The 23228-nt window shown below is 41.4% G+C and overlaps 1 protein-coding gene across 3 annotated transcripts in view; it reads right to left on the bottom strand.

Annotated features, from left to right (window-relative positions):
- The window catches only part of LOC128621982 (macrophage mannose receptor 1), a 35726-nt gene that overhangs the window by 2797 nt on the left and 9701 nt on the right, over window positions 1-23228 (bottom strand). For 2 of the 3 annotated variants that reach the window (XM_053648077.1, XM_053648076.1), the window contains exons 10-45: window positions 23074-23193; window positions 22611-22712; window positions 20949-21107; window positions 20584-20666; window positions 19586-19727; window positions 19237-19281; window positions 18882-19049; window positions 18136-18255; window positions 17811-17921; window positions 16962-16994; window positions 16142-16276; window positions 15786-15932; window positions 15391-15525; window positions 14478-14632; window positions 13564-13714; window positions 12307-12361; window positions 12103-12169; window positions 11415-11548; window positions 10906-10949; window positions 10617-10790; window positions 10186-10340; window positions 9361-9474; window positions 9021-9136; window positions 8760-8911; window positions 8368-8573; window positions 7828-8002; window positions 7216-7437; window positions 6856-7025; window positions 6637-6707; window positions 6435-6535; window positions 6106-6225; window positions 5288-5431; window positions 3977-4131; window positions 3090-3530; window positions 1913-2102; window positions 1339-1590 (exon numbers count right to left, since the gene is read on the bottom strand). In XM_053648077.1, coding sequence (XP_053504052.1) covers window positions 1339-1590; window positions 1913-2102; window positions 3090-3530; window positions 3977-4131; window positions 5288-5431; window positions 6106-6225; window positions 6435-6535; window positions 6637-6707; window positions 6856-7025; window positions 7216-7437; window positions 7828-8002; window positions 8368-8573; window positions 8760-8911; window positions 9021-9136; window positions 9361-9474; window positions 10186-10340; window positions 10617-10790; window positions 10906-10949; window positions 11415-11548; window positions 12103-12169; window positions 12307-12361; window positions 13564-13714; window positions 14478-14632; window positions 15391-15525; window positions 15786-15932; window positions 16142-16276; window positions 16962-16994; window positions 17811-17921; window positions 18136-18255; window positions 18882-19049; window positions 19237-19281; window positions 19586-19727; window positions 20584-20666; window positions 20949-21107; window positions 22611-22712; window positions 23074-23193 — 5064 coding nt within the window. The remainder of the gene's footprint in view (window positions 1-1338; window positions 1591-1912; window positions 2103-3089; window positions 3531-3976; window positions 4132-5287; window positions 5432-6105; window positions 6226-6434; window positions 6536-6636; window positions 6708-6855; window positions 7026-7215; window positions 7438-7827; window positions 8003-8367; window positions 8574-8759; window positions 8912-9020; window positions 9137-9360; window positions 9475-10185; window positions 10341-10616; window positions 10791-10905; window positions 10950-11414; window positions 11549-12102; window positions 12170-12306; window positions 12362-13563; window positions 13715-14477; window positions 14633-15390; window positions 15526-15785; window positions 15933-16141; window positions 16277-16961; window positions 16995-17810; window positions 17922-18135; window positions 18256-18881; window positions 19050-19236; window positions 19282-19585; window positions 19728-20583; window positions 20667-20948; window positions 21108-22610; window positions 22713-23073; window positions 23194-23228) is intronic. The other variant, XM_053648078.1, reaches the window with a different exon arrangement.

The raw sequence follows: 23228 nt of genomic DNA on the forward strand, positions 1-23228 counted from the left end.
TTTATAAAGACTCTTAAATAAATAAGATTGAAGATCACCTCCATCCGCATAAACAGACTGCCTGACTCCGACCACATCTTCATCACTCCACCTACTTCAATGCTTAAGATGACTCCACCCACATCTGCATCTCTTACTTTAAATCTCAAGTTGACTCTGCCCACATCTGTATCATTCCCTACTTTAAGTATTAAATTGACTCCACCCACATCTGTATCATTCTGTACTTTAAGTCTTAAATTGACTCCACCCACATCTGTATCATTCTGTACTTTAAGTCTTAAATTGACTCCACCCACATCTGCATCTTTTACTTTAAATCTTAAGTTGACTCCACCCACATCTGCATCTTTTACTTTAAATCTTAAGTTGACTCCACCCACATCTTCATCACCTCACCTACATCAATGCTTTAGCTGACTCCTCCCACATCTGTATCATTCCGTACTTTAAGTATTAAACAGACTCCGCCTACATATTCATCTCATCTCATATTCATTTAAAGTTTAAATTGACTAAACCCACATTTGCCTCAGTCCTCCTTCTTCAAAGACTAAACTGACACAGACTCCGACCCCAGATATATGACAACAGACACCCTGACGCCCATGTATCCACCTTTTCTACCACTTTAAAAATTTTACTGACTCTGTCTACATCTGCATCCCTCCTTTTACCTTAAAGCTTAAATGGACTCTCTGACTCCGTCCACATGTCACTCTTCTTACTTCAAAGTTTAAACGGACTCTGACGCCGTCCAAATATGTATCACTCGTCTTACTTCAAAGTGTGAACTGACTCTCTGACTCCACCCACATCTCTATCGCTCATCTTCCTTTTAAGCTTAGATTGACTCTCTGACTCCACCCTCATCTGCATCGCTCATCTTCCTTTTAAGCTTAGATTGACTCTCTGACTCCACCCTCATCTGCATCGCTCATCTTCCTTTTAAGCTTAGATTGACTCGCTGATTCCACCCACATCTGCATCACTCATCTTCCTTTTAAGCTTAGATTGACTCGCTGACTCCACCAATATCTGCATCACTCAGCTTCCTTTTAAGTTTAGATTGACTCTCTGGCTCCACCCACATATGCATCACTTCTCGCACTTAAGAAAAATTAAGCATACTCCTTAATTCCGCCCACATGCATCACTAATCTTACTCCAAAGTGTAAACTGACTCCCTGTATCACTTCTATTACTTAAAACCTTTAATTGACTCCGCCCATATCTGCTAACACAAACTTTCAAGGAGTTAGCATTTTTCCTTCCCTCTAACAGGATATTCTGCATTTCTGGTAAAGTATATCAGAAAAAAAAATAACCCAAGCGTACATGAGGCGTCCCTGGAGAGGCCGAGCCATAAGTGATGGATTCCGGTGTTGTTGGTTTTGGTGAGGAACTCCACCTCGGCTCTGCTGTGTACCGACGCCAAGTCGCTCCCTGGGATCTCCTGGCAGAGGTGTCGCGCCTCGGGCCAGGAGCGGCCCTGCTTGTCATTGAACACGATGTAGCAGTAACTTCCGTACGCGTGCCAGAACGGCAAACACTCACCGTCCCCTGGAGGCGGGGTTGGAGGAGGTGACTCTAGATAAAGACAAAGACATCATATCTGTTGATATTGTTGCCATGTTGCTGTGGCATAAGAGGAGTAAAACACTTCAGGATGTGCTGTTATAGGAAACTAACCAACTTCATCACTCCTCTCTGGTGTGGATCATTTTCCTCTAACAGCATGTTCTTACATGATACCTTTTTATTATTATTATTATTTTAATATCACTAGCTGCCTAGCCGAGCAAGTTCTTCGTGTTGTCACACTGTTACGTCACACAGCATGATAGATAGCTAGATTTTTCAAACGCCTAGAAGAAGCCCTCACACACCCATGGTCACCCGGTATGTTTACCATGTGAGATTTTGCAGAGGTACGGCTTAGCGGCTTTGCAATCCGTGTCGTTCCACGTGCCCTGGATGAAGTGGGAACGGCCGTGCATGCTCACACAGCCCTCTTCTTTGTGATTGGTTGGCTCTCCCGGACCCCAGTGTGTGTAGAACACCGGCCAGCCGTCAGACCACCGGTACGTGTTGTCGTCCTCCTGCAGACGACGACAGACATTTTTACCATCTCGGTTCACCCCAGGCATCGACTGGCACATCGGTGTGTTTAAAAACATCCCATAAATCACAGCTCTATTTATACTTAAGACCGAAAATGGCTGATACGCAGCGGCGCTCGGTCACATGACCACCATACTCCTTCTCTGTGCTGTAAAACGGACAAATTTCTATAGGTGTCATTCTCAAATCTACTTTATATTACTGTGATCTTTCGAATATGTTATCGTCTCTATAGTAACGACTCACACAGGGACGGATAAACAGATTAAGAATGTTAACATTTAGTAAGGAGTCTCCAGTGTTGGTGCTTCGTAACAATCAGAGGAGAGCTTTAAGAGAGAGACAGGTGACAGAACAACTGTTTGTAGAAACAATAGGAAATAACGTGTATTGTTTCACTTGTATAATGTTCCACGACGTTAAACGTAATTATAAACATGATAAAAAGTCCGACGTGTCACTCCTTAATAAATAAAACAGAGCAGTCGCTGACAAAGTGGCATTATTGGAAAATAACAGCTCGACACCTTACTGTGTTTTTTTTTTATTCCATGGACGAATTGTTAGCTAAGCTAGCTACCTAGCTAATTTTGCTAGTCAATTTTTTTTCTGCAATTTTTCTGCATTAGCTTTCTATATCATATTGAAAAATAAATAAATAAATAAATAAAAGAGGTCAGGTTGAATTCACGAGGATATACGAAACTAGCAAATGTATGTTGTTTCTTATATTAAGAAAAACCTGATGCTGTTTAGCGCAGAACAATTAGCAAAAAAGAAATAAATGAATACCATAGTGAGTATTCTAAACGTGATCCATCAGATTTAGCAGCTTTAAAAATAAATAAATAAATAAATAAATAAATAAAACATGAGCTAGGAAGTGTGAGCTCTTCCTATACACTCAATTCTGTGCTTTTATTTATTTCTTTATTTTAACTAAAAGAATTAGACGGCGTGTGTACTTTGCGTCTGAGCCCGATCCATGTGTCCTCTTTATTCTGCTGCAGCGCTGCTGAGATGAAGGCCTGGTCATAGCTCATATCCACGCTGGCCAGGTTTCCTCCCTCCTTCTCACAAGCGGCCTGTGCCTCGTCCCACGGCTTCGGCTCCGACACCAGCTTATAGCAGTTCTTATACCAGGAGATGTAGTCTGAGTGACAGGGACTGCTCGTGGGAGGAGGAGGAGGAAGACTGCTGGCTGTGGAACCACAATATGAGCAAAAATAATACTCAATAAAGTAAAAAAAATTAAGCAGATAAGAAAATACATTTGAAAACAAAACAACAACAAAAAACCCCTCACATTTCTTTCTGTAGCACACCCAGCTTCTTTTCTCGTCACACTTCTCGTCATTCCAGCGACCCGTCACCCGGTGGTTATGAGCCATGGACGCACAGTGCTCCTAGAAAAGAAGGTCAGAGGTCAACTTGAACAGCTTTAATCTTCTTTGATCAGTTCCTTTTTTTGTACTTGGAAAACAACACCTTCTGGACAGTAAAATGATGCTTACAGGCCCTTCTGTGTTTCTCCTCAAGTGTGGTTTAGGTGATGCTGTGATTGCATTTCAGTATGACACGGCTACGCCACGCTGATCAAAGTGATATGTGATGCAACAGGGAATTACATTCACGTAAAACAGGGGAAAAGAAAGCAATCCCCTGCTGCGACGTAAGACAGTAAGAGCGATGCAAAGGTTTTGCTTTTCAGCGTGTAACGTTTTCTGCGTGTCACTAATGAAAAGCAATATTGTGTTGCACGTCTTTCCCGTGGCTTTTCTATCTAGCATGACAGCGTGTAGAGTTTATATCGTCAGTGAATAAAAAGAAGATGTAAACTGTAAAACTTCACCTCGCCTTCATTGTTGTTGGGTTCTTTATCAGCCCAGTTGGTGAACAGGACGGGACTCACTCCATCACTCCAAGCAAATTTCCCCTCATGAAGCCGATCAGACAGACCGATCCATGCCGCGTGGCTCACGTCTCTCAGATAACTAGCCACGAATTCTGGAGAGTGACATGGACACGTCAAACATCAGCAAAATGTGATACAGCACTGCACTCGTACGATGCTAATGTTTTTTTGGAGGTTTGCGGAGAATTATTACATTTACATCAAAAATGTTTTTATGGATTTTTATTACTTGAATTAGTTCAAGTAATAAACAAGGTATTAAAAATGTTTGAAAATCTTTTTAAAAAATGTTTTTATGGGGTTAGTTGGTAAATTGTTGCCGTATGGCAACAGTGTGCATCGGTGTGCATCATATAGTCAAAAATAACACAAACTGTATGAGATTACAATTGTAATTACTGCATTATCCAGACTATAAGTTGCAGAGGTTTTTTTTTGCCACCTAGTAAGCATGTAAAAGTTGTATTTTGTAGTAAAACTTGTAATTATATCTCAAAATCCTTACAAAAATTTGATCCAAACATGTTTTGGGTGAATACTTTCTCCTGAATTCTTAAATCTTTCTCTTGTAACATAAAATTTTGAAAACATGGTCTGAAATGACTCCAGTTTTTCTTACTTTGAATTGTAAATATACTATTAGAGTGACTTTTTTGGCCTGTTTCAGTTCATGAACGCACATATGACAGTTTTGTTTTGTTACATTTTACCATTTAACAGAATACTCAAAACATATAAACTTGTTTAAATGACAACAAATAAATGTTAACTTATCTCAGATAGTGTTTCAGTTTATTCTTTAAGTAGTTTCGTCTGAATATTTAAAAATTGATCAAATTTTGAAAGCACCTCCTTGGATGAACTTCACCACGCCATGTGACTGCAGAAAAGAAAGTGCAAACAGCACTTCCTGGTCACATGGCATGGCATTTATTTTTGTTATGTGAAAGTTAAAGCCCCCTTTTTCCACTTACATAGGAAAATAGTAGTTTTGTATTATTGCCTACCAAAAAATGGAGATAAATTAATTGTTGCCACATGGCAACACCATGCAATAAAGGGTTAATATAAACCTGTGATTTTTTGCAGCTGCACTATTGTCAACTATTGTCATAGAAAATTAATCAACAACCTCTGACCAATCAGAATTGAGAATTTAAGAGTCCTTCTGTATGATCTTATCTTATTGGATAAATCCTGGATATGATAAAGGTATAGAGAGCGACAGTTATTTATTGGGACACTTGCCGTTCTCGTTGATGTCGTCGATGACGACAAGGTGTCCTTCGTGTTCTTTGCACCAGTCTCGCGCGTAAGTCCAGTTGGCTTTTTCCTCATTGTGTGTATACCTCCCTCTGATAATGTAGCACTTGTTATGGAAACGCAGCCACCCTGAAAAAAAAACAAACCCATCTGAACACCTGGAACACACATATGTCCTTCCTCAAACTTATTCAGTTCAAAAGGGCATTTAATCAAAAAGTTTCCATTTCCATTTATCCCAAACATAGCCAATTTGCTAAGACATATTTGGTGTCTGAAGAGCTATGAGGCTAATGTAGCTAGCGAGTAAATTTATTTTGTAGTTTTTGATAAATAACTTCCTCAAACCACTTTCAGGTCTTTGGTGACATCACATAGATTTGTAGTTTAGGATACAATGTGAACAAAACTTCACTGTAGCTAAAAAAAAAAAAGAAGCTAGAACATTATGAGGTGACCATCTTGAAAAACCATAATTACTTTACTACCTAAGCTCAATTTGTCAATCGTGTGGTCCCTCAATGCCCCCGCCTTCCAAAGGCCGAATTGAAGGCCGAATTGTGGCGAAAAGCTGGAGGCGATATAGACGATAATATAGCACCAATTTAAAGTTTTTAAATACAGACTATAAAACTTTTACTACAGTAGGAGGATTAATTAGTGTGCACAGATGACGACGCTCTTTTCAGAATCAGGAGCACGCAGATTTGAAATGCAACGACACTGATCAGAATAAACTCCAAAGCTGTCATGTGAGCATCAGATGACAGAAAATAAAGACGCTAATGCGTCATGAACTTTACCAGAAGGGCAGTTCCCGTCCCACGCGGGGGTAGGAGGCGGGGGAGTGTGATGATCTCCTGGCAGTTTCTTACACACGTAGCCTGCGATGTCCCGGCCGCAGTTCACGTCGTTCCATGTGCCTTAAGCAAGCAGGCAAAAAGCTAACGTTGTCACAAATAAGCTCGAAAATATACATTTTAATATTGGCAGTTAGGCCAATAATTGGCCGCACGAAATATAAAAGGTCAGATAGTAGAGGACATGTGTCTTATTCTTAATTAAATTTTTTACACGATCAAACAGAAAATTCATTATGATGGTATTAAGTTTTATATTGTGGTCATTGTACCTGGATATCTCTGCATCTGCACACACTGTTCCTCTCCGTCAGCGTTATTGGGCTCTCCTGGTGCCCAGTGCACGTATGTCACCGGAGACCCGTCCACCCACCTGAGTGCAGAAACACAAACGTAACCTGTACAATAGAAACACAGACAACACCTGGAACGCGCTCTACTGTACGGAGAAATGAAAACGAAGGACAGACGTACAAGTACTCTCCTTCTACGACTCCGAACATCCGCAACCCAATCCACGCTGCGGCAATCTTTCCTGTTCCTACCTGCGACGGAGAAACGTTTCACATGCAGCAAGCTTGTACATTAATAATAATAATAATCATCATCATTAAAAAAACAACAACTATATGACACACACAAGATCGCTCTCTCTTTTAATACACTTTTAATACAGAAGGGTTGTGATCCTACCATGGACACCACAAACGTCTGCTCCTGCTGGTCCAGGATGGAGACGAGCTGTGCTTTCTCAGCGTAGCACCTGGCCAAGGCGGTGTGGAAGTCCACCACATCCGTGTCGTTGTAGTAATAACAGATGCCGTTGTTCTTCCTCCAGCCGGGATTGTCTCCACAGTCAGGGGCTGAAAAAACGCAAAGACACAATACCACAGCGCTATTGAATTCTCAAATATGATTGGTCAGAATTTTATTTATGAATAAGATTTACGGAAGTCTCCAACGTCAGCGATTTTGCAAAGTCAGAGGTATAACTTTAATTTTCTAAACATCTTCGGGACTTATTTATTTATTTATTTATTTTAATGTGGTTACCTGGTATAGGTGGAGGAGGCACTGGGGGGATGATGGGTGGCTTGCCCTTGGCAATCATGCACACCCAATCCAGATGGGCGTCACAGGTGAGGTCGTTCCAGAAGGACGTGCCGTTCGTCGTGGTAACCAACTCCACGCAATTCTCCCGACCTCCGTGGTCATTCGGCTCACCGTCGCCCCAGTTAGTGTGAGTGACAGGTGAACCGTCGCTCCAGTGATAACCTGCGATCACACATTGCCTGGGTATTTCATCTCTGAACAATAGACAGTGAGTGCATTAAAGGAACGCTTCACCCATGAACGACTTGCATATTAATCTCCATAATCAACACGCGATCTTCAACAATTTCGTGATGAGCGTTTTAGTTTAAACTTATTTCACGGTCTACTTTCACTTTTCCTACATTACCCACAATACAGTCCTGATAGTGTTTCAGTGCATTTTAGCCCTCGCTTCATCTCTACCTAAAGACAGGTAGCGAAGCAGCGGCGCTTTAATCCTTTACTCTTTACTCAGCTCCTCATCCGTACCCTTTGCTTAAACAGATCTGCTTCCAAACCCTTAACATAGGTTAAGTGTAGGGTAGGAACGGTGTAGCAAGTGACACGCACCTCCGCTCGTGGGGTCTTGGGTCAAACCAATCCACTGCGTCTTCCCTTTGGTGTAGGCGGCTATGAAGATCTCCTCCTCCACGTTATGGATGCTGATGAGGTTGGCTCCGCGGGACAAACAGTCGTCTCGAGCTGTTGTCCAGCTTTTCTTTTTGGAATAATCCACCGTGAAGAGCTAATAATAAAAATAAACATCGTCAGGTAAACAATCGCTCACAGAAAACTAAAACACATAAACCGCGTTCAACAAAATGAACCACAATGTCCTTTCCCCTTCAGTGACTCGGCTTTCCGGCCATATTTCTTTCCCCTATTTGGTCTGAGACTGCGGTTTTTGAGACAAAATAGCTAGAGCTAAACTGTAAATGTTGCTATGCAAATACTTAGTGACCTCTTAATGTGACTTAATGGCTAACGATACCTAAATAATGAACTTTTGTTAAGAAATATTAACGATATATTGTTGCACTCTATTGTTCAGCGTCCATCTTCTATTTCCCAGCATACACTGGGACGTAACGTTCCTCCCACGTCTCTCACCCTGTAGCACTGCCTGAAGTGTGGCTTGCTGGACCAGCCATCAGCACACCCAGCGGCGGGGGGCGGAGTCGGTGCATGAGTGGACGGGGAGATGCCATTTCTAGGCGATTCGCAGACGAATGGATGCGAGTGGTCACAGTTCTGGTTTCTCCATAAACCTGCAATAGGCTTCGTCGTCATGGTGACACAGTCGCCTTTGCTATCATCTGGGTTGATGAACAATGGGCGGAAATATTATACAAATTTATTCCGTGCCATAAATGTAATCTCAGAATAAGCTACAAATTGCAGGCAAACGTCGTTAAACGTTTTAAATCTATTTTCCGAGATACTAGGGTTTTTCTTTTTTTTTTAGATTGAGCATTTGAGCTAATTAATTCGTGGCACATTACCAGGATAGTCTCTGTCCCAGTGGGTGTAGAGGAGTGACGCTCCATTATCCCACTGATAATCCACTCCTCCTAATTCACCCTTCGCTCTCAGACCAATCCACCAGGTACCCGAGTAAGCGCTTAGAAATGCGGTGAAGTGGGCCTGCTCGTACCTGTGGTGTAGAAGGGCAGGAAAAGGTCGGTACACTCTGATGCTTACGCTTTGTAAATGTAAATAAATAAAAATATGCACTTCAAATATGTTTAAAAAAAAACACTCACACATCCATTATGTGAAGGAGAGTGCTGCTTTTACTCTCACAAAAAGCCTTGGCCTCAGCACGGGTCATGGCTGTCTCCTCAAACCAGTAACAAGAGTACTCAAAAGCATCCCAGCCCTACACACACACACACACACACACACGCACACACACAGACACATAAACAACTAAACTCTTGTTGAGTATATGGGGAGAGTTTGTGAGAAGTGACAGCCTTCAGATTTAGCAATACGGATTTCTGTCTTCTACTTTTCGTTCTCAGCATATTTAAACTAATAAGTAAATACATAAGTAAGTAAATAAATAAATAAATAACAATTGTGTCAGCGAGCGTCACATACCTGAAGGCAGCCGTACACAGTGGGTTTAATGGAGGGCAGAGGGTAATGGCCTTTAGGCGTTTTACAGATGTAGGTGTTCAGTTCAGTGCAGGTTACATCGTTCCATCGACCCGTCTACGAAAACAACAGAACAGAACCGAGTCAGAGTTGAGTCACAACAAACAGTTCTGAGTCAGAACAAACAGAACTGAGTCAGAGCTGAGTCAGAACAAACAGAACCGAGTCAGAGCTGAGTCAGAACAAACAGTACTGAGTCAGAACAAACAGAACCGAGTCAGAGCTGAGTCAGAACAAACAGTACTGAATCAGAACAAACAGAAGTGAGTCAGAGCTGAGTCACAACAAACTGAGTCAGAAAAAAACAGTACTGAGTCAGAACAAACAGAAGCGAGTCAGAGCTGAGTCACAACAAAGAGAACTGAGTCAGAACAAATGGTACTGAGTCAGAACAAACAGAGCCAAGTCAGAACAAACAGAACTGAGTCAGAACAAATGCTACTGAGTCAGAACAAACAGAAGCGAGTCAGAGCTAGGTCACAACAAAGAGAACTGAGTCAGAACAAATGGTACTGAGTCAAAACAAACAGAGCCAAGTCAGAACAAACAGAACTGAGTCAGAACAAATGGTACTGAGTCAGAACAAACAGAAGCGAGTCAGAGCTGAGTCAACAAAAAGAAATGAGTCAGAACAAAAAGAAGAGAGTCAGAACAAACAGAAGTGAGTCAGAAAAACAGAACCAAGTCAGAACTGAGAGAATCGAGTCAGAAGACAAGCAGTGCTGGAAAACACTTTCTATCTTTCTTTCCCTTTCAGTTATCACGTACCTGATGGTACATCTCCACGCAGTCCTCCTTAAAGCCCAGATGGTTGTTGGGTTCTCCGGGAGCCCAGTACGTGAACTTCACCTCGTGTCTGTCTGACCAGGTGAAGTATCCTGAGAACTCCAGATCATTCAGTCCGATCCAGACATCACTGGTGGCTACAGAACGACGGAGAACGAGTGTTAGATGTGTACTACAGCAGTTCGCCTTCACTCTCTGGGTTCTCCTCATTTTATCTCAGTTACACACACAAATTCTTTGTGAATCTCATTTGTTTCATATGGAACCCAAACACATCCATAAAGTAAGGCAAATAAGACTAGCTGTTCATTTTGGACAAAAGTAATGGCGCCCTCAGAATGTACCCATCATCCCAACCCTCATTCTTTCTCCTTTCCTCTATTCCTCCTCCTTTGCTCATGATCTGTCTGTACCCATGTAGAGGTAGCTCTCAATCCAGCTCTGCTCCGTCAGGGACATGATAGAGACGAGCTCAGCGCCGTGCCTCCTGCATGCAGACTGAGCCTCGTGCCATGTCTTCTTCTCCAGGAAGGGTTTGTAGCAGAACTCGCCAAATTCGTACCAGTCGTTTCCTGAACATCTGAGTTCTGCGCAGGAGAACACACACACACACACACACACACACACACACACTCAGGTTCTGATGGAGGATACCAAAATCAATTAATTAACACCAAAAAAAAATACTCAAAATAGCCATACCTCCATCAGCAAACTGGTAGGACACAGAGTAAGTTCCACTGTATCTGAAGAATGGAGAAAAAAAAATGTATGAGGAAATGATGACACAAGGAACATCTGTAGTGTTCTTTTCACAGAACATCTCTACACTTTGACCATAATAAGAGTTTGCAAGGATCTCCCAGCAGGCAGTGAGAGAAAAAAAAACGAACAACAGAATTTTAGAACAAAAAACCTAAATCGTGTTGAGTGAAAATTCTTTCTGATGTAACAGTAACACAATCAAAGAGACCACAGCCCCGCCCACTCAGTTTCTATTGGCTCAAAAGACCGAGGTTCATGAATTCACAGACAAAAGATCAGGATAAAGTTGGCACCAAGCGAAATTAACTACATATGTCCTTTCCCATTCAGTGAATTGGCTTTTCAACCATATTTTTTCCTGTTTGGTCTGTTTTGCAGCCGTTATTAAATCACTTTAAAGCGACAGTTCAGTAAAGCCCGCAGGGAAACGAGGAAAGGGTGCGTACTGCTTGGAGGTGATGCCGTTCCTGCTGGAGCCACTGTAGAAGTTCTGTCCTGGAGCTTTAAGGACGGTGCAGTCTCCTCCCATCTCGTTGAGAATCACACCGGCGTGAATCGCAGCTGCGCAGATCGTAGAGTCCTACGACGAAACAGCTCACAAATCAGCGTAATACAATATCTCGAAAGTCTGAGCTCGATCGTATGATCGAATTTGCTTCGACTGTGTTTCTCAAACAAGATTCTAGATTCTAGATTATTATTCGCCCACAGGAACCGATCGATGTGATTGGGAAGCGGTTGCCCTACGCTGAGATGTCCTATTTTATCGTAATTAATAAAGGTAACATTGCATATAAGAAGATCTCCCATAATTCAAAACATAACAGACCAACTGTTGGTCTGACCAAAAACTGTAATAAAAGTAAGTCTAAAGTTTAAAGATCTATTTGTTTTGGAGATACTAAGCTGTCGTTTATAGCTGATAAAATGAACTCTCTAATGTACAGTAATCCAATGCAACGTAACCGCTTAAGTGGATGTTTCCACCAGCTCCAGTAGTCTGATTGTGGTTTTAAAGCAGTAAAAGAAGCGTATCGCTGATACCCGGCAATACCTCACAATGTTTTTAACTTTTTTCCTCAAATCAGGATGTTAGATGTTGTGTAATCTCGGAAGTGCGTGATTTGTTCTCACCCCTCGGTAAGTAATGGTTCCAAACACACTATAGTCTCCATTCGCACAACCAGCAGGGCAGTGGACTCTGAAGTCAAACACAATAAGGATTTATTATAACTGATTTAAAAATAAATAAATAACAAGATGATGAAAAATAACTGGGAAAAGAATCGTGACGGTAAAGTGCGATAGACTTTTTGAGGGAATAATTAACGAACTTACGTCAGTCTGTCTACAGAGTGGTCCAAGTCGGGTTTTGTTCCACAATTAATGGCATCTGTATACACACACACACACACACACACACACACACACACACACACACTCTTTACATTTACATTTACATTTATTCATTTAGCAGATGCTTTTATCCAAAGCGACATACAAATGAGGAAATACAAGCAAAGCGATATATCAAGCAGAGAACAATACAAGTTTTACCATACAAGATTTATAATTGCGTTTTAGAGAAGTAAAGTGCGCAGAGAAGAGGTTAAAGTTCCAGAGTAGGTTTTTTTTGTAGTTTTTTTTTTTAGGATAATGTGGGGTTGGCGTTTTAGGGATTGGTTAGGTGTTCACGGAAGAGGTGGGTCTTTAGCTGTTTTTTGAAGATAGTGACAGATTCCGCGGTCCGGATTGAGGTTGGAAGTTCATTCCACCGCTGAGGGACAGTTAGTGTGAAGGTTCTGGAAAGGGACCTTGAGCCACACTGAGTAGGCACTACTAAGCGACGGTCATTAATCACTTGAGGGAACGTAAGCCTTCAGGAGAGTGCTGAGGTAGGGCACTTTGGATTCATCTCCCAATCATTAACTCCGAGCACCTTTTAGAAAACTCTTAAAATAAAAAAATTAAAAAATACCTGAAGACATTGTCATGATACACAAGATGTAGGTTTTGCTAACAACAAGGTCCACTATGGTTTCAGAGGTTTTCGTCCAGCATTTAGAAAAATGTAAATATCAGAAGAAGTGCAGGAGGGAAAATTTAACAACTGTTGCAAGAATAGCTGCAAATGTCCAGTCAGGAATTTTTTTTACACCAGGTAATGAATATTATGTACGTATAAAGAGAGAGCGAGAGAGAGAGAGAAAGAGAGAGAGAGAGAGCATTTTAAAGCTTGTATCTTGATTGTTTTTGTTGTCGTAAAACCTACATACTCACACATACTAACTGGTACGTAAATAATATATTTATAACATGAACTCATTTCTCAATAGCTCTGTTTCCATAGTTACAGTGAGGGCGATTATTACAGTAGGTCTCACTTGAAGATCGTTTCAATCAGACCTTGTACAGGAGTGTGCACTGAACAATCTCATACCGCCATATCTCAGGAGGTTTCTAGAATATTATTAGATTTGCTCTGGTTCTGATTCGCACTTCATCACTGTGAGTGATGCGGAGAGTGTGTGAATGCTCGGAGGTAGGCTGTGTGGCGGTGTTAAGGAGGAGCGTTAGGAGAGCGTGTTTACGTACAGTCCGGTGTGCAGCCGAGGATTTCAAACCGTAGACCGGCCTGGTTGTGCCACTCTGATGGGACGATCCGTATGTACTTCACAGACACGGGGTTCCCGAACAGCTGAGTAACAGGAGAACTTCTGTCCACTGTACCAAAGAACTCTTCTACCTACAACAGACACACACACACACACATTTGAATATTTATTAAACAATGACACATCATACTTTTATCCATTTATAGTTACATTTAACAAATTAGTTCCTGAAGTTCCTCACTATTTTTTTCCTCTCTCTCTCTGTCTCTGTCTATGTCTCTCTCGCTCTTTCTGTCTCTCTCTGTCTTTGTCTCTCTCCGTCTCTCCCTCTCTCTGTCTCTCCCTTTGTCTATCTCTCCCTCTGTCTCTCTGTCTCTCTCTCGCTGTCTCTCTCCTTCTCTCCATCTGTCTCTCTCTCTCTGTCACTGTCTCTCTGTCGCTGTCTCTCTCTGTCGCTGTCTCTCTCTGTCTGTCTCTCTCTCTCTGTCTCTCTTTCTGTCTATTTCTCTCTGTCTCTCTGTCTCTCTCTCTGTCTCCTTCTATTTCTCCCTCTGTCTCTCTGTCTCTGTCTCTCTCTGAGAAACCGCAAAGAACGCAAACTCCTCTGTCCTGAAGATGTCCAAGCACAGACACTGACACTGGAGACTCCTTCCAGAAATCTTACGTAAACATCTCCTGACGGAAAACATCACCATATCAACCGCTACGCACGTTTTTAAACATGTTTTTAAATGTGGAAAGCGCTGTTACCGTCGTAATGGTAGCATTTTAGAACGAGCCGGAACTACTGTCTGTGCCGCTGTTATAGATAATGAAAAACGAATTCAACCGTGCTATCGTATAAATAAATACTTATGAATGATAAATATTTAAATAACGTATATTATATTTTACCTTTCCGTCGACGGCGTAGTCGATCCAGGAGAATCCGTCCAAGCTGGTCTGGACTTTAAACATGGTCACCCAGTGATCATTAGCAGGGCAGCCCTGGATCACCACCCCCGTGATCTTCCTCAACTTAGGTAGGTTCACCTGGATCCAGGAAGTACCTGATGCACATGGGTAGAGGGTCAGCTGTTTAATAGGTTTGTGTATTGTAGACGAGCGGAGGGTGGAGGAAGACTATCGCATGCTTCCTCTGAGAGATGTGAAGCCAGCCAATAGCAGCTTTTAAAACTGCTGCTCATGCTGCATCACAGGGCAGTGTAACAGCCATACTTAGAGGAAAATGCTTTCCGCCCTCTTCCTCATACATGAGCACACAGAAAATCCAGGGTTGGCTAATGATTGACAGGGGACGAAGAGTATGCCCCTCCCACCCAGACAGCTTGTTGTGCCGCTCGGGAGCTTGCAGAAATGTTTGATTCTTTGTGCTAGACCTCACAGAGACGTCCTACCATGATAGATTAATGTACACTGATATGCCTAATTTTTTTCTATTTTCTTTATGGGTTTTTTTTTTTCTCCTGACCATAAAAACTTTTGCGAATGCATGCTTTTGAGAAAGCATTTGTAAATGCAGACCATGCCTTTAACTAAATTATATTAGGAGCGATTGTGGAACTGTAAAAAGTAGTGAGAACTCTGAGAACACGGTTCTGGGAAGCTTTTGTGTCACGCTAGGCAAAGAGCTGTTGAATATTTGTGGTGAGAAAGATTTATTTTGGAACTTATAGGAAGTTTTTAGCTGTGGTCTTTCTTTCAAACGTCAGTCCATATCATAAACACTACGGGCTAATAAACTAGTGTTTACTAAGTGGTTCGCTAAGTAAAAATGTAGAGTGGGAAAGTTTGATGTGAGGCTAACCGGTGCTGGAAGGCATCCAGCAGGAGTTTCCATTGAGTCGAGCTTTTGCGGGTTCTTGTCCAGCCATCGATGAGGAAGCAGAGAGCATCGAGTCTGTAATGTTGCCATCTTCAACTCCTAGACCTCTCACACACACTGAAATATCACACACACACACAAACACACACACACACACACACAACCAAAATGATTCAGGATTTAGTGTGGACCCTGAAAAACGCATCAACATCACGCACCACAGTCCCGTACGTGACTTGTTGGAATTTGTGTGGGGGAAAAAAAATGGAAAGTGTACCTAATAAACTCGCCACTAAGCATAAACACTAAGCGTTCAGAATTAAAGGAACAACGTTTGTGTCCACGCCTCCTCCACCTCCACCTCCACATCCACGTACCGTTCTGCTCACAGCTGTACACCACCTCCAGGTATTTAGAAATGGACGGACACGGGTCGTTATCCACGTATGCAAAGAAGAAGCAGAACTGATGGTTGTCACACTGTTTCCTGACACGTTCGTACGTCCCCGGGACCTCGCAATTACCTGGAACGTGAAACATAAATAACACACATAATAAATAAGCAAATTTTATGATCGGCTTGAACTCTAGATAAATTCCTGGATTTAAGGGTTGAGAGATCTTTTAAGAACAGGTTTGGGGTAAAGGAAACATTTTAGCTTCATTTATTTCACCAAACTGTTCTTACTATGAAATGACGAGTCGGAGCGACTCGCCTCGCTGAACCGCTCACCTTGGCTCCCTTCCGTGTAGGGACAGATTTTGTCACTGCGGCGGCCGTAGAAAGCAGACTGGATGTTGATGACGCTGTCTATGGGACAGTGGAGCACCATGGAGGAGCCTTCACATGTGTACGCTGTCAGGTAGCCTGCAGGGAGAGAGGGAGAGAGAGAGAGAGAGAGAGAGAGACAGAGAGAGGGAGACAGAGAGAGAGAGAGAGAGAGAGAGGGGGAGACAGAGAGAGAGGGGGGGAGACAGAGAGGGGGGGGAGACAGAGAGAGAGAGCGGGAGACAGAGAGAGGGGGGGAGACAGAGAGAGAGAGCGGGAGACAGAGAGAGAGGGGGGAGACAGAGAGAGAGGGGGGAGACAGAGAGAGAGCGGGAGACGGGGGGGGGAGACAGAGAGACGGGGGAGACAGAGAGAGAGGGGAGGAGACAGAGAGAGAGCGGGAGACAGAGAGAGAGAGGGGGGAGACAGAGAGACGGGGGGGAGACAGAGAGACGGGGGGAGACAGAGAGAGAGCGGGAGACAGAGAGAGAGGGGGGAGACAGAGAGACAGGGGGGGAGACAGAGAGAGAGGGGAGGAGACAGAGAGAGAGAGAGACAAAGAGACAGAGAGAGAGAGACAAACATTACCGTTACTGGAGTAGCGCACCTAGAGTAAAGCACTAACTATGAGAATATTACAATTGAACAATGTGAAAATAATAAAACCGACATCGTGAGACTCGCTGACAAGATAAAATCCATATGGTAGTTGTGGTATACTGTAACATGAGGTGATGAAGAAGCAACCCTTTCAAACTTTAATGATTTGCAATCACAAACGTACCGTCATGAGGTGGTGGAGGATCTGGTGTATTTCCTGTAATATAAGAGAAGATGTATCAGTGAAATATCTGTTGTTTAGGTTTCACACATTAAAAACCTTAAATGTAGCTGTTTAGGTCTCGACCTTAACGTGACACATTGGTCAAAGTTATCTGATTTAAACATTTACTCAAAATGAAATGAAATTTTTATGTTCTTAGCTCAATTTCTTAATTCAATCGTTCTTTAAACAATCATGGAGGTATTTTTGTTGTATAATTTGCAAACAAATAACAGGAGTTCCACAAAAAATAAAATGAAACCCACAAACAAATATACAAAGAGATATATTATTCAAAGTAGCCTCATTTTATTTTCATTATTTTTTAAAAAGAGACAGAGAGAGAAACAACCCTGGCAAACCCATAATCCGAGCTACAGCGCATGTAAAGCTCAAATCTGATTGGTTCTGAGTAATGTGGGCGGGTCATACACGTGCCACGTGATGCATAAATGCACTTCCAGAAATAAACGTGTTTCTGCAGCACAAATATATTTATGAACTGGTTCCTGCATCTCGTTTTATATTCTTGTGAATATTTACTGAATCACTTATTTGTGGATCATAATATTTAATTATTTATTTACTTATTTATTTTTTATTTTATTAGTTGTTTTTTGGTTTTTTTTAGATTTTATTTTTGCGAAATTCATGCTATCTATTCACAAAATTACTTATTTTCAATAACCTTAAAAAAAACCCCTCAAATTCATAAAGAAAATAGAAGAGTATGGGGTATTTTTAAATTCATTAAACTTCGTCTAAGTATTAAGTACACTAAGGATCACATGCAAGTGTACGTTTCAGTACCGCGGCGTTTGCAGATGTAGCCTCGGCGATGATCGCAGTTGTCGTCGTTCCACAGGCCGCTGTTGATGTAGATGGAGAGGCAGTCCTCACCGTCGTAATCATCCGGGTTCCCTGGAACAACAAGCCAACGTGACATGGCCGAAGGAGGACTGCTTTATACACTCTCCCTCTAACTGAAGAGGAAATCTTTCGCCAAAGGTACCAAACCTTAACCATGCAGATATTTTAATCCAGCTCAGGTCATGTGACTTGGTATGGGTCAGACTGTGTTGGTTATGCGATATTATTTGATGATTGATTTTTATATATTCTCTCTCCATCTCACCTGGAGACCAGTTAATATAACGGAAGGGAGATCTGTCCATCCACTCCCATCCTCCCTCTGTGACAGAGTCGTGAGCTCCGATCCACAGAGACACGCCCGAGGGAATCGACTGGATTTGAGCTGCCGAACAAAAAGATAAATGAATAAATAAATAAGATCAAAGTAAAATGCTTTATGCAATAGGCTCTAACATGACCAGTTTTGGCATACTAATACTTTTATATAAAGGTTTTAAAAATCAAATTTTTATTTGGTCTACGACAGTCAAACAGTCTGTATCACTAAGGCCATATATGGAAATTTGGGTGGGCATGTCACTAAATCTATATATGGAAATCTGGGCTTAACCTTAAGGCCGTATATAGAAATGCGGGAATGTCAGTGAGTCCATATATGGAAATCTGGGCTTAACCATAAGGCCATATATAGAAATGTTGGCATGTCAGTGAGTTCATATATAGATACATGGGTATATCACAAAATCCATATATGGAAATGTAAGTTTATCATTAAGGCCATGTATGGAAATGTGGGCATGTCAGCAAGTCAGCGATATTTGGAAACGTGGGCTTAACCATAAGGTCATATATAGAAATGTGGGCATGTGAGTGAGACCATATATGAAAATGTGAGAATGTCACTGAATCCATATATGGAAGCGTTGCCGTGTCACTGAGGCCATACATACAGTAATGTACAAATGAAAGCAGCAATGAGTGAGTGTGTGTGTGTATATGTGTGCATACCCTGAATGAAGCCCTGCTCAAAGGGCTCAGTGATGCTGGCAAGGTCACCTCCCTGATACACACAGTCAGCACGAGCCTCAGCCCACTTTCGCAGGGAGAATGGAATAATGTGATAGCAGTAATCATTAAAGGGGTCAGGAATCCACGAACCACACTTCTCATTCCAACCTGACAGAGAGAGAGAGAGAGAGAGAGAGAGAGAGAGAGAGAGAGACAGAGAGAGAGAGACAGAGAGAAAGAGGGGGGGCGGTATTTCATTAGCACGACTGTTTAACAATAAGACTGCAGTAAAAGTAAATTTGAAAATGAAATACAATTTTTAAAAAAAGAAGGAGAAGGAGAGAGAAACTCGTACCTGGTCCGGAGGTGGGTGGAACTGGTGGAGGACCAACACCTTTACCTGAAGTCATCAAAACATCACATTAGTCTGAATATTATAAAACTTATATTTAATAATATAATGAAACATTTCCGGAAAGCTGAAAGTGTTGCAGATGACAATATATTCAGACTTTTTATTGAAATTTGTAAATACAGATAATATTGTGTGATTAAAAATAAGAAAGATAAAGGAAAATCATCCTTTTGAAAAGAGTAGATGAAGATCGTGCCACTCTGATCGTAAATAATGTTTATAAAGACTAACGCATTCACATGGATTGAGCACAGCTTTACACCGCTTTAGAAGAGCACTCATGTTTCACCTTTCTGGCAGATGAACGGGTAGGTGTTAGAGCACTGTATATCGTTGAATTTTCCTGTCTCGAAGTGCTCCGTGCCACGGATTTGCACACAGTCCTCGTCGTTCCAGTTATCCGGCTGTCCCTCACCCCACGGCAAGAACTCCTGCACACAGCAAACCAGAAATCGTGCAAGAAATTAAGCAAAATACGACAGGGTATACTGTTACTGTTAGATAATCAGTGACGGGGCGGTGTGATGAAGCAGAGTTACTGTTATCACTCTAAAGTTGATTATTTTTATATAATAAAAATATATCCAGAAGTGTTTTATTCCTCTCACACCACAGCAATTTGCCAAGGTTAAAATCCTTATTCGTTAAAAAGAACAACACGTAATACTTTTTATTTGCTTAAAGTTGCAGTTAATGTTGTGGAACATCTGCAGAACAAGTAAGTTCCTGTTATCGTTTATTTTATAGTGACTCTTGGAGTTTAAAAATAAAAATAAAACACGTAGCTTGTTACTGAGAAATCGCAAAACACAACTCGAATCATCCAGCCATCTTGGAAAAAGTTACAGCTTTACGTCTGACTGTCACAAAGCACTGACACTGGAGACTCCTTCCATGAACGTTAAACGGAGAAAATAATCATTTGTGCTATGTTGCTATAGAAACAATTATTTATCAGAACGAGCGCATTAAATTAAACCTGCGGTTTGTAGCTATACTTTTGTCCGAGCTGATGTTATAGAAAATGAATTCAACAGCGCTGTGGTGTAAGAGAATTTATTGAAGAAGTCTTAATGTATTTGTTTCATAAGAACAAATATCGTATAAAAAATAGATATACAGTAAAAAAAAAAGAATAAAGATGTTTTATAAACAAACAAACAAACAGAAAAACAACTAAAACGTGGACGTAAATATTTAACGTTGTTTTATGGCTATGCGTTAGGGTTAAAATGAGAACGTTTACTTCAAGGACATTTTGAAGGACTTTTAAGGAGTGTTACGTACGGAAGGCGTTCCGTCAGACCATTTAAAGTTCCCCTCTTGCTGGATGTCATTAAGTCCGATCCAGGAAGCTCTGGTAATGTGAGCTTAAGAAAGAAAAAATAAACAGAACACAGAATAAACCATAACAAACAAAACAAAGCAGATCAGCAAAAGTTTGAAATATGAACCACAAGGTCATGAGTTTAACACCAGTTTTTTCCACTTTAGTCATAGCCAAATCCCACCCGCTAAGAGCTAACACATGCTCCCAAGAAAAACAGTTCATGCCCAAGTCTCACACTTGCTTCAATTGATAATCTGATTAATGATGAATAATATGCATGAGATAGAAAGGATATCTCGACGCTCAGCTGTCTGTCGCTCACCTGTTATGAAGCTGACTGTCTCCTGGTTGTGGATGCTCGCCAGGTGTCCGTTCTGGGAGACACAATAGTTTTCAGCGTCCTGCCACGTTTTAACCGATTCACTCTCAAAGTGATAGCAATAATCCCCGTAGAGAAGATATCCCTGATCACAGTGAAATTCTGGAGCGAGAGAGAGAGAGAGAGAGAGAGAGAGAGAGAGAGAGAGAAACCGGTATAACATATAGAAAAGAGAGAAGGATAAAGACATAGAGATGTAACAGTTTCATTGAATCATTTTCCTTTATTATTTAACACTGGTTTATATTATTGGTTTACAATATTACTTTGTAATTATTATGTAATTTATATACAATAAAGCATCATAAAAGAGAAAGAGAGAGGGGGCTGTAAGACAAAAAAAAAGAGATAGAGAGACAAAAGCTGACACAGAGAAAGAGAGAAATAACAAAATGGATAAAACAAGACAGAAAAAACAGCAACAGACAGTGAGAGAGAGACAGACAGAAGACAGAAAAGAGGCATTGACACAGAAACACAGAAGGTCAACAGAGAAAGAAATAGGGTAAAGACAGCTGGAGAGAGAGAGAGAGAATAAGAGTAAGACACACAGATAAAGGCAGATGAAAAAAGAAAAACATGAAAAAGAGAGTAAGAATAAGAGAGTAATGAAGAGGGAGACAGACAGATTAAGAAAAAGAGGGGACAGGTACAGAGAGAGACACAGAGGGTAAAGGACAAAAAGGGAAGCTGAGAGAAAACAGAGAGACAGAAAAACAGAGACAGAGAGAGAAAGAGAGATGGAGACAAGGAACCGGGGGATAAAAGAATGAGACAAAGGGGGCGAGAGAAACAGAAAGAAAAAAACAAAATTGATAGAGCAGACAGACAGAAAACACGAACATATAGAGAGAGGGATAGACAGAGAAAAACAAAGGGACAGTGAAAAAACAGAATAAAAAACAGAGCAAAAGAGAGACAGGTGAAATAGTGTATAGAGTAAGTCACACACAAGACGAGAACAAAGACAACAGTTAAAAGAAATAGTAAAATAGAGTAAGACAGGAACTATACAGATGAGTAAGACAAGTAGAGAGCGAGAGTCAGACTGAGAAAAACGGAGAGAAAAGGAGAAAAATAGAGACAGAAAGAGAAAGAGAGACAGAGATGAATAAACGGGGGCTCCAGAGAGAGAAACAGAGAGAAAAAGCAAAATGGATAGAGCAAGACAGACAAACAAAATGACAGAGACAGACAGAGAAAAACAGAGGGACAAAAAAAAGGAAAACATAGTATATATAGAGAGAGAAAGAAACAGACAGACAGACAGGTGAATAATTAGCGTAAGACACACAAGACAAGAACAAAGACAGAGAGATAAAAGAAACAGTAAAATAGAGTAAGGCCGGAACGAAACAGACGAGCAGAACAAGTAGAAAGACAGACAGAAAAACAGAGAGAAAAAGAGTCAATCAAAATGACAGAGAGATGAAAAAGAGAGTAAGTCGAGCAGAGAAAGACAGAGAGAAAGAAAGAGAGAGAGAGAGAGAGCGAAACAGAGTAAGACAGATGCAGAGGGAGAGACAGACAGAGGTTTATCCCATGTTCATTATCAGCCTTAAAGTCCGTGCTGATTATTTCTCACGTTACCAGTCGAGTTCTTACCCGGAGCAGCTGTAGGTTTCACGTTCTGACCCCCCAACAGCTTACAGATGTACGCCTGGACCTTAAAGCAGTTTGCTGTCTCCCATTTCCCAGCATAATTCCCTGTGCACAAACACAGACACAGGTGTTGTACCTGCACCTTCTAAAACCGATTTAAAGCTGCAGTATGTAACATTTTTCTGTTAGCCATGAAGGTTTTTCAGACTTCTACGTTCAGATTTTGTCTGGCGCTCAAACTGAATACAATTTGTGCACCATTTGTGTGCCAGCTGATATTATAAAAATGTTCCTTCAAAAAGTGCTTGCAGTGACATATTTCGGCCTGAGAGGTCTCCAAATCCCTCAATATCCAAATGTAACATACTGCTGCTTTAAGTGAGCAATCTGTGAGTATTGTCCTTTTTTTTTTTTAAAGACCTACAGTTTTCCTTAGCAAATGTGAATCTCTCTCTCTCTCGCTCACCTGTGTAAATCTGTCCACAGTCCCACAACTTATCTGTGTTCCTCGGGAAATTAGGGCTCCAGTTGGAAAACTCGATATTTGTCTTATCCACCCATCGAAATGTGCCGTCCTGGTCCATATCTGAGGACACGAACAGAAAAGTCATTAACAATAAA

Source organism: Ictalurus furcatus, chromosome 18 (assembly GCF_023375685.1).
Source record: "Ictalurus furcatus strain D&B chromosome 18, Billie_1.0, whole genome shotgun sequence".
Taxonomy (NCBI): domain Eukaryota; kingdom Metazoa; phylum Chordata; class Actinopteri; order Siluriformes; family Ictaluridae; genus Ictalurus; species Ictalurus furcatus.